Source organism: Epargyreus clarus, unplaced genomic scaffold, assembly GCF_041222505.1.
Source record: "Epargyreus clarus isolate Ecla_fem2 unplaced genomic scaffold, WU_Ecla_fem_2.2 ptg000035l, whole genome shotgun sequence".
NCBI classification, from domain to species: Eukaryota; Metazoa; Arthropoda; class Insecta; order Lepidoptera; family Hesperiidae; genus Epargyreus; species Epargyreus clarus.
Window position 1 is genome coordinate 9,419,065 of NW_027332240.1, and position 16,606 is coordinate 9,435,670.

General features: G+C 35.4%; 1 protein-coding gene across 4 annotated transcripts in view; it reads left to right on the top strand.

Moving 5' to 3' along the window:
• Nucleotides 1-12,795, top strand: part of LOC140756452 (uncharacterized) — a 105,654-nt gene extending 92,859 nt beyond the window's left edge. Inside the window, exons 2-5 of one of the 4 annotated variants that reach the window (XM_073091963.1) lie at nucleotides 5,880-5,958; nucleotides 7,445-7,468; nucleotides 10,345-10,440; nucleotides 10,786-12,795. In XM_073091963.1, coding sequence (XP_072948064.1) covers nucleotides 5,880-5,958; nucleotides 7,445-7,468; nucleotides 10,345-10,440; nucleotides 10,786-12,575 — 1,989 coding nt within the window. In that variant the 3' untranslated portion in view covers nucleotides 12,576-12,795. The remainder of the gene's footprint in view (nucleotides 1-5,879; nucleotides 5,959-7,444; nucleotides 7,469-10,344; nucleotides 10,441-10,785) is intronic. The other 3 variants (XM_073091964.1, XM_073091966.1, XM_073091965.1) reach the window with 3 other exon arrangements.
• The last annotated feature ends 3,811 nt before the right edge of the window (nucleotides 12,796-16,606 follow it).

The window sequence follows — 16,606 nt, forward strand, 5'->3', positions numbered from 1 at the left end:
TATATTAATTCAATAGCATTCAAATATAACATTTAAATACAATTTTAATATCTTATATATAAAATTCTCGTGTCACAATGTTAGATACCGTACTCCTCCGAAACGGTTTTACCGATTTTCATCAAAATTTATGTGCATATTCAGTAGGTCTGAGAATCGGCTACTATCTATTTTTCATACCCCTAAGTGAAAAGGGTTGCTCATCCTTAACATTTTTTTATTTATATGGCAACACAACGTTTGCCGGGTCAACTAGTATTTACATAAATTCTATAAACAGTACCCTTAGTATGAGTTTTTACGCTTTTACAAAAATGACTGGTTTTGTATTTGTTTACGTAACTGCCCATACATTTCCAATCAGCGCCCCTAGTGTACTGTATCAGAAGTGATTGGAAATGTATTGGAAATACGTAAACAAATACAACAGTCATTTTTGTAAAAACGTAAAAACAAAAGGGTACAGAATCCTTACTAATATTATAAATCCGAAAGTAACTTTGTCTGTCTGTCTGGTTGTCTCTTCTTCGCGCCTAAACCACTGAACCGATTTTAATGAAAGTTTGTACAAAGATAGTCTGAGACCCGAGAAAGGACATAGGATAGTTTGTATCCCGGAAATCCCAAGGGAACTAGGGTTGGCGATCTGAGATCGATTAATCGGAGAATCGATCTTTTGGACCCAAAACATCGATTATTTTAATCGATATACTATATAGTATTATAAATCCGAAAGAAACTCTGTCTGTCTGTCTGTCTGTCTGTGTGGTTGTCTCTTCTTCACGCCTAAACCACTGAACCGATTTTAATGAAAGTTTGTACAAAGATAGTCTGAGACCCGAGAAAGGACATAGGATAGTTTGTATCCCGGAAATCCCAAGGGAGAATCGATCTTTTGGACCCAAAACATCGATTATTTTAATCGATATTAGTAAGGATTCAGTCGTAAACTATGCATTTGATCTTTAGCAAAGTTGAAGATACGAATTTTCCGTTTTATGTATGTTATATTATTTTCCTTTAAACGCGGGCGAAGCCGCGGGCAAATACTAGTACTCAATATTATTTATTTCGATGCTCTATAAGAGTACCGTGAGAGAATTTCTCTCGAGTAATATGCGAAGAATCAATCATCTCCAAGTTGGGCCTTGTTAGCGGCTTCGTGCGGAGAAAGTTCAGGACAATGTTGAAGATACGGATGTCCTATGACCTTACTTGCATTTCGAGTACTAACGAGCATAGGTCTGACTCTTACCTTTTACTGAAGTTTGGTTACGAAAACATTGTTTCTCAAAGTTATAATGAATATTTTTTACTCGAGGGTAATGTTTTTTGTATGTATGCATGCCTCCTTCTTTGGCACACCCTGCAGCCTCGCATTGGTTTTATTAACGGAAATATGTGTTGCAATGGTGTCTCAAATGTTGGCTGTAGCAGTAACCTTAATGAAGTTTTAGAAGCGCTGTTCTAAAAGAATACTAAATTCATATTTATGACTTTTTCTAATTTGTAAATAAATTCAGATATGAAAGTTGGTTTAAAAAATATACCTATATTGACAATTGCTTACACACGCGATTCTTATGTAATTGCAAATGTCTATCAAAGTACACAATTAAAGTTATAGGGAAACCATCACTTATATTTGCAGTCAATCAAACATAAATTATACTTTGGAGATTTACGACCCATACAATAACATGAGAAGTGTGAAGTGACGCAATCCGACACAATCGATCATCAATCGAGTTGATATCGATTTTGTAATGATAATGTTTGGCAACGTGTACAAAGCGATTACCCTAACGTCTCATTGAGCACGGGTCTCTCCACAAAACTTGGATTTGGACTATACTCGATAAATCGTTACTGACTCGGTATTTTAAACTGTGAACGAAGTTTAAAATAATAATTGTAATAATAGGAACTGACATCACGTGCCCTTTTTGAGAGCTTTTCCTGTCGCGCGTGTTTAGGCATATAAGCGTGTCCCAGCCACACGCATGCACGAATCGCGCAGAGACTGCAACGACTTAATCCCGCTCGCTAGTGACCGCTCTGCCACGCGAGTTGTCCAATTCTTTTTTTAAATCGGCTAGTAATATATTCATAAATTATATAATATAAAAATTCTACGCAATTATGAGTAGTAATAGTACCCTACGCACAGTTTCCCATCTTCAAAACATTACTTGCGTAACGTAAAGGTCAAACAATGAGTAGTCACAATTTGAACTCAAACAAACGTTAGGTTCGTTCGTTACATAAAATTTGAGGTACCGTAAAGTATCTGTGATGTGACACACATACGTTATGTAACATCGGTGTGAGTGGCACATCTTTGGGTAAAACAGACGAGCGTTTCGACCGCTGCGTTTTTTTATTTATACGTTACTATTATTTATTTTTAGCAGAGACAGAAAGAGCCTTTTCCATTTGAATTAGATAATATGGAATTAAATTTTTGTATTTGCAATCTATACATTGCTACTTTGTAGTTTATTAATAATCGAAAACAAATCTCTGCAAAATAGTTAATAGGTTTTATTTCTTACTAAATGAATGTTTATAATTATAATACGCTCTTTATTACTGAAGGTCCAATTGTGGATCGACTGTATAAGAATCATTGATTTCTGCCTTATAACGGCACTCTTTAACATTGCTGTGTTTTGGTGTTAAGAGTAAAGTAAGGTAAAGAAAATTATGTTTATAAATACGAGGCTTATGTTTACAGCATCTTCATCCTGAGCCCTCAGAGATTGCATCTCATCTCTGGTTGTCATTAGGTTGTCCTCTAAACCTGCTTGAGGTTCTCCACTCCTCAAAAACTAACAAAAAGACTACATGCTCGATTATGACCTCAATTTAAAAAATGGTCTATTTTGTTTAGAGCATTCTAAACGACGCTTTACAAACGCCGCGTCTAAACCTCCCGTTTGCACACACGACGTCACTTGCCACAGAGGTCACAATAATAGTTTTCTATTCACGAATATTCCATGATCTTATTATTAATGATATTTAGTCGACATTTTAATGGTTCACCGTTACAACTTAGTTTGACACGCGTGTACGTAAAGAAACTATTTTTGCGAATGAAAAATTAAGACGTGAAGAGGTTACGCAAAGTTCTGCATTCGATCCCCGGTTGAGACACTTAAATTGATGTGATTTTTTAGGCTTGTGGCTATGGCATGGAGGATAAAGAAAATAACTTTTAAAGGTCAATTGGTTATAATGAAAGCATTAGTATACACATGTGCTCCAAATATGCAAGGAGTTATGCTAACAACAGCAAATGCAACAGTGTATTTTACCACACCCTTCGGAAGAGCAAAGGAGCGCTTGTTAAAGGAGATTGGGTCAGATTAGATTAGGGCTAAAGTAAATAAAAGTAATTTTTGAGTATGCCACTGTTTTTGAACTTATGCAATTTTTATCAAAGCTATGTAGCAGCGTTTATCACTGCTACTAGAGGGAAGAATTACGCATAAATCTTTAAATACGGGTAATTCTTTCGCGATGTAAATAAATGTATTCATGGACATAGATTGAAAATAATAAATCATAATTAAATTAATTAGGTATTAAATGAATTAAAATTGTATTATTAAAATTATATTAAATCAATATTTGTCATATTTTTTATTAGTAAGAATTAAGGAATCAATAAAAGCTTTATTTATTTATTTATTCTTTCGCGAAACACAAAATACATTATACCGTTAGATCGAATAGAAAGACATTTCTAGCTGATAATATTATCACCGTGTCACTATGATTCAACATAATAACCTTTCAATAGCCATGTCATGTTATGTCAGATATGTTATTCTTTGAAATGGAAAGTAAAGTTACATCGACGAATTGCATAAAGACTAATGTCATTTGACTTCCTGCTTGCATCCGATGATCTTCGTCCGCTCGCCAAACCAACACAAAGTCAAACGTGTGGATAGAGTATTTGCCTTGGTTTGTTTGCAAACGCATGGCTTTGATTAAGCCAAACGTTTGTAGAATTTGACGTTCGCAAAAACCTAGCGTACTGACCCGGCATTAGACTGACGAGTGTTTATGTGTGGTTTATGTCTTGTATTTATGTTTTCCTGGTACAACTAAGACACATTATTATAAACAACAAACTTTACAGAGGGTCTGGCGTTTGAATCCTAGGTTGAAACTCAGATTTTTTAAAGTTATGTAAATATTCAATTTTTTATGTTATTGAAATAACAAATGAGCATGCTGTCCCTAGTGATAAATGGCAGACATCTGTATTCTACTTAAGATTAGAGTTCTACCCGAGGTCAGCTGCAGATGCGCCGCTACCCCTGAGGACTGAGATAGAATGCCTTGGTAAAGTATGACTACACCTTTCAAATCGGAACACAGCAGCGAATAGGCAAAAATAGGTGTGATGGTACCTCTGGAGTCGACCCTCAAAGGGTTCTACTGGTTTTGAAGACAATTAGCTTTCTTTTGTGGCATGGTGGTCTCCCTTTGACCACTAGAATGTACCTTATCTGTCCTGTGCAGTTTTCAAATCCATAACCGAGTTTATTATCATTCCATTACTGCTCTACTATGGGATACGGGTCTCCTCTCAGAATGAGAAAGATTAGGCCATAAGCCATCGAGCTGACCAAGTGTGATTTGACTTCACATACCTTTGAAAACTTTTTAAGATTTGTTAGGTATGCATGTTTTCCTTACGATATTTCCTTTCACCATTTAAACAAGTGATAATTAATTTTTAATACGCACATAACTTTGAACACTTCAGCGTGCCTGGGATTCGAACCTCGGACCCCTCGATCAAGAGGCTGTTTCTTAGCCACTACTATCACTGCTTTTAACTTAACCGAGTCAATCTTGCACAAACACATTAAACAGTTACTAAATGCACAATTTCGCGCAGTCAGGCCCAATGTTGCGCAAACGTTGCCTCAATGGTTCATTGTGGATTCGATTCCCAGACTTGATTTATCGTGAGGTAGAACAATGGATTTATCTTTAAGAACCTTGACATAGTGATTTAACTTCCCGAATGTAATTGAGATGTTTTTGGACTGTTACTTGGATTTTGTTTTCAATTACATGGTGATTAGATTAATAGCATAATAAGATAGTTCATGTTAGGATTCCGTACGGATGATAGAAAATAATTTATTGGAGATTATATATATTCGAGATATATATTATATTTAGTGTTTAGGAGTTGCAACGTAGCTGTGGCATGTATAGAAATGGCTTTAGTTTCAGATGTAGAGAGTGGAAGGAAAAAGAAGCTATTTTAGAAGCTTTCAAAATGTTCTATATCGTACGTGCAATGAACACACACAAAGACGAATACACAAATACCTAGACCCAGAACTGACGTCCAAATTCATGATTTCGATATAACTGTCAGGCCGGAATTCTTTGCGCATCAGCGCATGGTGACCGCTCCTCCACGCGAGCCGTCAATTGGCATAAACAAACGTATAAATGCTTAAAAATATTATGCAGCGTCAAAATGCCTGCCAAATCGACACGAATTTAAACGTGTGGATAGAACATTTGACTTGATTGTGTAAGTGAGTGCGGTAAACGCCAAGCGTGCGGACGCGGCATTCCTTCTTTTACGCAGTCTGATAAAAAGGGTGTTAACCATCTTGTGAATGACTTTAACAGTATCTAGGGCTGTATTCAAATTAGAATACGTCCATAACTTTGTAAAAATCAAGGTTGCGTGCCTAGGATTCGAACCTCGGACCAAGAGGCCGAATTTCAACCAATGCGCTATCACTTTTTTACCTAACACATTTAATGTCTGTAGATATAGGTTTTATCCAAAAGCTTGTCAAAATTAATTTTCATTTATTTTCTTCTTCCAGATGTTGCGATGGTGCGCTCTGCTGGCGCTGTGCGCGTTGGTTGCTTCAGATCCAGCATCCGACAACCTGCCCAGATATCGTAGGTTACTTTATCTTAAAAGAATAGAAAAGTACTTTAGAAACCAAAAATCCGACTGCTTAAACCATAAAGCCTATGTCACTTAGTATTAGAAGCCTGGCTACAGTGTGTGCCTAAATACTTGGAAGTGGGAGATAAATACTCGGAAAACAGCACCCTATACAGTCGAGTAAAATGTTTAAAATGTATATGTGATCGATAAGCTCTATCACAGTACGAACGATGACAATTAAAATTGTAATCTTAATATTTTTTCATCAGAAAAGTTTTTGTGCAATTCATTTTACTTTAATTGATCATATTAAAAGTACTCGTACTTACTTGACTCATAATTTGAAGTCCATGCGAGCTAATTTATATGGAAACTAATGTCATATATTTTCTAATTTTATTTTTTTGCTTTGCGAATTATTCTTGTCCTAAGCAGTAGCATGATTTTTTAATTTAGCCAGTAAGGTATGCATCTATTTTCGGCTAAAGTAGATGGAGTCTATAGTGCCTTATAACAGCAGTGTAGTGCTGCTGTGTTCCGGTTTGAAGAGTGTGGTAAGAGAGACTTATCCGAGGCGTACCAACGTACCAACCTCAGAGGTACGAACGCATCGGTAGAAGTAGAACTCTAATCTTATGTAGGGTTGATATAATAGATGTCAAATCGGCAGTGACCACTTATCATCAGGTGTACTGCATGGTCGTTTGATAATTCTATGTTATTAAATATCAACACTTTTGTGTGAAAAATACAGCCATCTATGGCGATGGCTTTAAGTAATGGTAGGTTCTTATATTGTCAAACTTAACAATACCAGTACCCATGCATTTTTACGTTTTGACAAAATTGACTGTTTTTGTTTTTGTTTACGTATTTCCAATAAGTTCAGATAGTTCCGCTAGGGGCGCTGGTTGGAAATGTTTGGGAAAATACGCAAACAAATACCAAAACAATCATTCTTGTAAAAACTCACACTAAGGGTACAGGTCAGTTTTCAATAAATTTAGGAATATTTTACATATACTTATAGATATAGTAAATATATCACGTTATTTTTGATATAATATTATAAACATCTTTTAAAGCACAGACCTGTATATAAAAAAACAAATACAGGTCTGTGTTTTTAAGAAATTATTGATAAAAATATATATATTCTGTCTTAAAGAAGAGATGCAGGTTACACAATTATAAAACGATTATTAACTTTTATACACAATTTGAAAACCTTTACAAACAAAAAGAAAAGGTTGATTTATATTCAACAACTTACAATAAATGTTTACTTACCTACATGACATAGGTACTCTCTATTATTTAAGTACAATACTTATTATAATTAGGTACGTGTAAAATATAACTTCAGTAATTTTGAATAATATTTTTTGAAATTTTTTTTTTACTTTAAGTACATTTTCTAGCTACACGTTTTTATATTGTGACAAATGACATGACATTTTATCCACATATTTATTTATTTTGACTGTTTTACAGAAATACGAAAGCGAGTTAGGACTGGTATGTACTCAAACTCAACAAAAGGGTGTTTAACTGTTTAGCTAAAATTACAAGACTTGTTAACTTAAAAAAAGACATTATATTTTGTATACGAAGTTTGAGGTTTACTTGTCGACTTTATTTTAACGTACGAAATTGGCAGCATAATGTTATTAAAGATAAAAATACATTGACTAAAAAACTATTTAAACTAATAATTTTTAAACAAATCATTTAAGATTGATACGAATGTTTTATTCACATACGATTATTAGGCTTTCTAGAATACAATAAATAATTTAATATATTCAATTTTATTATCTCCCAAACAAGTCTTGTAAATACACTCTGCTCAGTATATAAAAATCACGCATTAACGGACCTTTTCCTGTCGTGCGTGTTAACGTATGTGTGTGTGTCACACGCACATGAAAAGAAGTATCTTCGCGATTCTCGCGTATGTGTGCGTAATACGACACGTGGCACGCGGTGTGTGTATGAGACGCACGTGCATTACAGGAAAGTGCGTTAATCCGCGTGACAGGAAAGGAGCCGTAATTTAGCATTGGATAACGCACACTACACTGCGATCTCGCCGAGCCTCAACACATTATGGTTGACTCATACTTACATATCTGTCATCTTCTATACACCCATGCTTCATGTTAAACACTAATTTTATTTATATAAAAATGGATATTGTTGTTTATAAACTCTGACATCGTTTTATGAATTATACAAATTTTAACATCTAAATATTTTTTTAAATTATCCACAGATTTCGTTGTAGCTATTAACTTAATTGCTCAACAGACTAAAACAAAAATTGGAATACGAAAGAACATAGAAAATATTTATATTGTCGTTTATTTTCTAGAAAAGACAATTATAAATCATCCATTTTTAAATATACACAAAAAGGACATCTTTAAGGGTTTTGCTAGTAATATTATAATTAAATACTAAGAATATTAATAATATCCTAATACGTATTTAGAAAAGTACATTATAATATGTCATGAGCTAAACACTGCTTCATCCTTTGCGAATCTTATCTTTTCCACTACACCTTTATCTTTTTCGTAAACATATCTTAAAATATTTTTTTTATTTATATCTAAACAAACAACTTTTATTTAATATTACATTTATTAAAATAATAACATTTTGTCATGTTCCGCTACATTTACAATTCTTTCGTTTTTAAATAAAGGTTATGTTATACAAAATTTGAGATTTATTGGGATTTTTAATCTTCACAAATTTAATACTTCTTTAAAAGGATTCGACAAAACTAAAATCATTTTTAAAATGACTATTTTGCGAAATAACAAATTTATATTGAATATATTAAAAACATCAAAACACATTGCATTAAACGTACAAATACTATGGTTATAATACAATAAACAATTTATTCACATTACAAAAAGCAAGCCGAGTTCCGTATAACTAAGATATTATCTTGTCATTTCGCATTTCCCATAAAAGTTGCGCACGCGCATACAGAACTCATTTTACTATAAGACTACAAACGTAAGGCAAAAAATTCATTTCGTAGTAAAATTATAGTAAATCTTAAATTATTTTCCATAAATTTTGGGCAAGTGAATAAATAACAAATTTTACTTAAATTTAGGAAGTTATGGATTCTTTTAATTAAAATACAATAGTCAAAGTATTTTTAAAAGGATTTTCTACTTCAACCATAGCAGCACTTCTGTTTTCCATCCCACTTACTTCATATTTACTCCTTACATGTACATAAACTCACTTGTTTCACTACCTCTTACCTATTTTATGCTTATGATTCCTCTTAACGTAATTCTTAGAAGCAGTTGGTCATCCATATGTCAGCGATTTCAAGAAGATTATACAATTTAGGACGATAATCGAAGTCTATAAGCATCTGACCATTTAAAATGGCCTATACGCATGGTGCCATGATATTAAGTGATCACAGCTACCCATGAACATCTGTAATCGACTCACTATAGATAATAATTGTATCTGAAGTCGATCACAGTGCCAACCTGGAGGAATAAGATGGAAATTTTCGGAAAAGTGAATCTGACTTACATCCTTCAAATCAGAATACAGCATCTCTACATTCTCTACATTGTTGCTACAAGGCTAGATGTGACAGTGGTGCTGCTGCACGACCATCAAAATACATTTTTAGTACTTTTAGAGCACCTACCTCTGCTCTACATAAACAACAATTGGCGATATGTTCTTGATTTTTTTCTTGTGATTTTTTAAATATTTATTTTAAGTCTCTATTCCTATGATTATATTTTTGTTTGTACATATATCATTTTGTAAATATTGTAAAAATCCTTTATATTTATGTTGACAAAAATTTTAATAGCTATTATTACATAAATTTCATTGTATATATTTTCTATAAAGCTTTTCTCTTTTATTTTTCTATTCTCTACTTTCTTTCAGATGTCTTGCCTTTTTTTCTTTACTTTTTTATTGGATAATTTTATTATTATTATAAACTACGATACCACTTTTTTATGTTAGGTTTGCGTCTAGCGAAACCATTAAGAATCAAGTCTCCAATTTCAGTACTAACATTTATGTCCTTTTCTTTATTGTTTTCTTTCTTTATAATGAGTTCAACATTTTTATTATCATTAATTTATAGCGATTGGTGATCCGGACGAAGAAACTAATAGTTACTAATGATTTGGTTTGTCTTGTTAGAAGTTCATCGTTTTAACCAGTTTCGTTTAGTAAAAAAAGTCTGGTATATATTAAACTTTATTGGGTTAATTAAGTAATACGGTATAGGTTCTACTTTCTGGTTATGTCGGAGTCGGTACTGGTAAATGTTGGAAAGGTGGTGGTCATCTTGATGATCTACCTGATGATGAAGTGATTTCCAGCTGATCTCCAGCCAGGTCAACAGGCAGAGGTTGACGAGATGGTCGGCAACCTTCTGCAATGGATCCAAGGGTTATACCAGCAGAAGAATAGGAAAGGTCCGTTTTGAGCACCAGAATGATCGTTACACAAATTCCGTAGATTAAATAAAATTGTGAACACTTGAGATGACAAAATACAGTTTTAGAAAACATGTTTAAAAAACACTGTTTATTGAATTTACTCTACCACCATTTATAGATAGAACAGAATTTTTTTGAAGAAGTGAACATCATGAACTCGTACGGATATGACACTAATTTAATTTTAAACACATCATTTTACTATACGCAAAGCAAGCACGCATATTTCAATAACACCCAGCACATTCACTTATCACATGGTAGCACATACAATTGTTCGCCTAAAATGAAACATTAATATATTCCCTTCTCAAATTTCAGCGCGTCAGTACTTTGGAGGCAAACCTGAAAGACCGAGACCGTTTGAGCCAGCTTCTTACCTGCCACCAACGGGCTACCCTCCAGCAGGATCTCGACCAACCCCTTCTTACAGCGAAGGACCGTCGACGAGCCCATCTTATCAGCCTTCCAGCCAACCGACATATCAGCCATCCCCATCCGACCAGCCAACTTATCAGCCAAGTCAAACTCCTTACCAACCTAGCAGACCGTTCCAACCTCAACAACCAACCTCATCTAGCAGTCAACCTTCTCAGCCCGGTTATCAACCTAGCCAACCGTCACAGCCCCCCTACCAACCTAGTCAACCAGCCCAGCCTCCATACCAATCGGGTCAACCACCCTATCAACCTAGCCAGCCAACTCAGCCATCGTATCAACCCAGTCAACCATCCTACCAACCCAGCCAACCGACTCAGCCATCGTACCAACCCAGTCAACCATCCTACCAACCCAGCCAGCCAACTCAACCATCTTACCAGCCCAGTCAACCATCCTACCAACCAAGCCAGCCAACACAACCGTCTTATCAGCCCAGTCAACCATCCTACCAACCAAGCCAGCCAACACAACCGTCCTATCAACCTAGTGAACCTTCATACCAGCCTTCCCAACCTGGATATCAACCAAGCCAACCTATTGACGAAGCTACACTACCACCTTACGACCAAACTCCTCAGCAACTGGACTCCTCGACAGATTCAGGCTCTCAGCAGCCACAACCACAACCGGACGACGAGGATCGTCACCCTCCTCACATCCATGAGATCACAGTCGACTGCGGCAAAGACATGATGACGATAAACATCGAATTCAACAAAGCTTACAACGGCATTATCTATTCCCAAGATCATTTCAATGAGCCTGATTGTGTTTACGTGAGAGAAAACTCAAATCAAGTTAAATATTCATTCACCGTTAGCTTGGACACCTGTGGAACTAGGTTCTTCAGCGATTTCGAAAACGAAGGCCAGGCGTATCTAGAGAATGTACTCGTGTTGCAAAACGAGCCTGGTATTCAAGAAGTATGGGATCATATACGTAGGGTGAGGTGCCTTTGGGAAGGTAATCTAACTAAACAGTTGGTGTCTTCCCTCAGCGTCGGTATGCTGAACCAGATCACGAGTAACTTTAGCGGAGATACCGCGATGGCAAGATTGGACATCCAAACTGGACGAGGTCCATTCGCTCCTGAGGCGAACGGTTTAGTGAAGATCGGAGACACCATGACCTTAGTTGTGAGCGTAACTGGTGACGCCGGCTTCGATATCCTCGTCAGGGAATGCATAGCTCGTGATTCCGATAGCCACCACGTCGTTCCTCTGACTGATTCCAATGGTTGCGTGTTGAAACCCAAGCTCTTCGGTGCCTTCCAGAAAACAAGAGACACAGGCAACACTGGCGCCTCCGTCATTGCGTACGCTTACTTCAACGCGTTCAAGTTCCCTGATGAGATGGATTTGATCATCCAGTGTGAGGTGGAGCTTTGCAAGACTGACTGCGACATGTGCCCTAACCCTGGCAGCTTCGAGCCAAGGAGAAAGCGACGGGACATCATTCACCTCGGCAACAGGACCGTTGAGCCCATGACGACAGTGGGTAAAGGGTTAAGGGTGGTCTTCGCTGAAGATCTGCCTCTTGAGACAGGGCTCTGCATCTCGTCAGCAGCTGCCATGTGGGGTGGAGTGCTAGTCCTCGCAGCATCACTCCTGAGTAGTATGGCTGTGTCTTTCTGCTGGCACAGGTCTCGTGGGTCTGTCAAGTTTACATAGACTTAAATTTTAGTAGTCATAGAGTATTTTTAGTCGAATAATGATTTAGTAACGAAACTGCCGCCAGGTGATCTGTAAAAATGTCCTTGAAAGTGCGAAGTGAATTTAGCATATTACAATTATAATAATAAAAACATTGAATCAGTAACTGGATCTAATGTTGACGTTAAAATCGATATATTTATTAAATGAAGTAAGATTTGTGACGTAAAACAAGCGTAAAACAGAAAATTAGCAAAATTATAAAGGGGCTATGTTTCTAGAAATATTTGAAACAAACTAATAAATATGCTGAGAGGTATCAAAGTTAAATAAAAAGTAGAACAAAATAAAGATATTTGACCGTTTGTGACCATGACTCGTAGGCCAGTCATGAGATGTAGCTTGACCTCTTTTTAGTACTCATCGTCATACTTTTAAGAGGTCAATAAAATTGGATAGTTATAATAATTAAAACTATTTAACAATATATATTACTCATTACCTACATTATAATATTTCGATTTTATCTTTATGTATTGTAATATAAATAATAGCAAATCTATGTTAAGTAAATTTGCTTTTAATAATAATTACTTAATTAATAATAACACTGCCAGTTATAAGAACTTTTTACTATTATTATATAATTATATTGTATAGTAATAATGTAAGGATTTTTAAACGAGCTAAGGAACTCTACCAGTATTTAAAGAAGCTTACACTATGGTTCCTTAGTATGTAAAAATGTATGTAGAGATAATTCAATAATTGTCTCTATCTATAAAATACAAAGACACATACTTGCGGATGTGATTTGGTAGAGTAGAGCAAACTCTATCATTATTTTGTAATAGCATCATAAACTTTAGCATCACATTCAAGGTAGAGTACACATGCTATTATATAAGTAGTAAGAGCATGAACTCTACTATTACAGAAATAGCGCAAATTAAGTGCAGTTCATGAATAGTAGAGTAGTTAGATTATAATAATTGCAAAATCAACGCTTTCTACACTTAAAACGCTTATTTGTGTCATGCTCTTGATACAGACACATTAAAAACACCCAAAACCCAAAATAGATATTACTTTTACATCTGCTTTCCCGGGAATCGAACCCACATATATTTGTATTTCAGAATGCTCTACCATTTCGTTTGTTATTATGTTATTATTTATGTTAAGAAATACCTTACTCTACTATTCATTATATTTACTTTAGTTAGTTTAAGTTACAAAAGTAATATTACTCTTAAAATTAAAATTTTGACTATTTATATTTATATAAGCTTACTAAATAGGTGACGTCATTAGTTAGAATCTAACTGTAAATATTACTTACTTCAAATGTAAAAATAAATAAACATTTTTATACGTATTTTTTTTATTTCATTTTATTCAATACAAGTAGGAAGTATTGCAGTCCACCTGATATTAAGTAGTCACTGACCGGATATTTGTACGCCACCCATAAATTACTCCTATCTAGATCTGATTGTCAACCCATTAATTACCAAGTACTGGACACTAGTCTACTCTCAGAATGAGAAGGATTAGACTATAGTCTACTACGCAGGGCAAGTGCGTACAGTATCAGTTCTAATACAGTCCGCTAGGGGCGCTGATTGGAAATGTATGGGCAAATTCTTAAACCAAAACAGTCATTTTTGTAAAAACGTAAAACCTCTCACTAAGGGTACAAGTATACTTCAAATATCTTTGAGAACTATCTTAAATATTTCTCAGGTATGCAGGTTTATCTCACGATGTTTTCTTTTACCGTTAAAGGAAGTGAAAATTAATTCGCACATAATATTGAAAAATCGGAGGTGCTTGCCTGGCATTCGAACCACTGCCTAGATGGCAACGCATTTATGATTGGCTTTGGTGTTTTGTTGAACCCCTGGGGGGTTACTACCATCTCTGAAAACAATATTATTTTAATCATACATTGAAATTTCGTCCCATAATTCGATTAAACTTATAAATAATTCGTTTCGATACAATATTGAAATAAAACTTTCCTAAACTATGATGGTTTTTGAAAGATGGTGGTAGGCCCCCTGTTCTGGTTACCATCACCTGAATAATAATATTCTTTATTGTACCCAAAAACAAAAGAATACAAGAATAAAAACATACAAACTGAATGTGTGCTCTTAATCTTTTCACCCAACTAGGTAATGTTTTTCGAGGGTATGTATAGTTCGCGCCAAACTTCTAGTCCACTCTGAAGTTATTGCGCACAACAAGTATATATTCCGTAGCAACGTTAGAGCTTACTAACGCAGCTATGTCCCCGTGGGCGAAAGCGGGTAGCAGACTGGTGTCAGGAGGGGTGCCCCGCTGTCTTCGTCCCGCTAATATTTACAATTTGCTATTCGACGCGACTCGTTTCTATATTTAGAGCGGACTAGTAGTTTGGCGCGGACTATACTTACAATCTACATACCGACAAACATAATTTTGTCTCATTCTTTGGCCAGTACTACCGGGCTTAACAAATGAGATGTTGTTGGATTAATCTTGATTGAGGAAGTTGGCAAAGGCTATATTTTTAAACAGGCGTTTTTTTAATAATCATGAGTTAAAATATTTATACGTATAGATAATTCATAAGGAGACATGTGTAACAGAAGTGTGTATGTACTTAAGAAGACAAATACGTGGTTGCTATCTATCATTGTTTGTAGAGATTTATAACAACACTACAGATCAAGTTGTAATTTGAGGTGAATGCACCAAATTTCGACTGTTTACCTTTACGTAATTTCACTACATTCGTAGTGGGTATTGTTCTGCGTTACATGTTTACTATACGTGTGCAAATTATGGATTACTTGTCCATTGCCTTTACTCAAATTAGGATGACTTTTAAAGTCTTTTTAGGACCTGCCTACATCATTAAATTAACCTATTGTAATTTTATGGTTCTGGGTTCAATAGTTTAGATTCTATGATAACTGGTCAGTGAGTATGGAGAGAGAGAGTGAGATTATTATTATTATTATATCAAGTAATGATTCAGATTGGAGTGATAATATTTATGAGCAGAAGATGATAACAAAGCTTTCATCTATAATAAATCATTTCGTAGGATCAATGACGGAAAAAAATCACCTTCTGGACATAAGAAGCAGGTTTTGCTGCCCTCACCTCATTTGACTGTAAATGTCGAAGAAGATAACTCGCAGAGAGACAAGACTGCTCGTCTTGCGCTTTTCCAACATCACATAGCAAACTAAATAAATGTTTTTTTAACACTTTCTACACTCACAGTCCCACAATAGGATTCCCTGTGTCGTTGGTGCTATGGACACACACATCGACATATACACAAACACTGAGACCCAGAAACAGATATCTAAATTCATCATTTAGATATCTGTCTGGCCCGGGATTGTAACCGGGACCCACTGCGCGTCAGACCAGTATGGTGATCGCTCCGCCACGCGCGTCATTGCTGTCCCACTGCTGGGTATCCTTCTCAAAGCGTTTGGGTAATAATGGCGCATTGTACTGGCCTGGTTTGAATTAGTAGACTTAACATAACGATGTTTCTCTTTACTGTTTTTGAATGTGGTAGGTTCGACTCCGGAGGCACCAATTCTACACCTATTTCAATATTAAGAAAAATTGATTCAATTTTAAAAATAAAATTATGCTTCTGTCTATGGTCCTCATCTTATAGTAGTTTTATATACTTAGTGCTATGTCCGATAATATCTAATATTATTAAGAAAGAACAATGATATTTCATACTATTTCTATTATTAAACAATTATCATTGGTGCTAGCGGTACATTTGTTTCAACGTCATCATCCGACAAGTACAAATAAATTGAAGATAACAATATGTATTGACGGGCCCCGAGATATGAATATATATAGACAACGATCGCTTTGTTTGTTATTACAAAGGAACTGATGTTAATAAAGACAGTATGGACATTATTCTTGCGCATTTTAGGGTTCTTTACCCAGTGGGTCAAAATATGACCAATTACTGAGCCTTTGCAGTCTGCCTGTCTGTCTGTTTGTCACAGAAG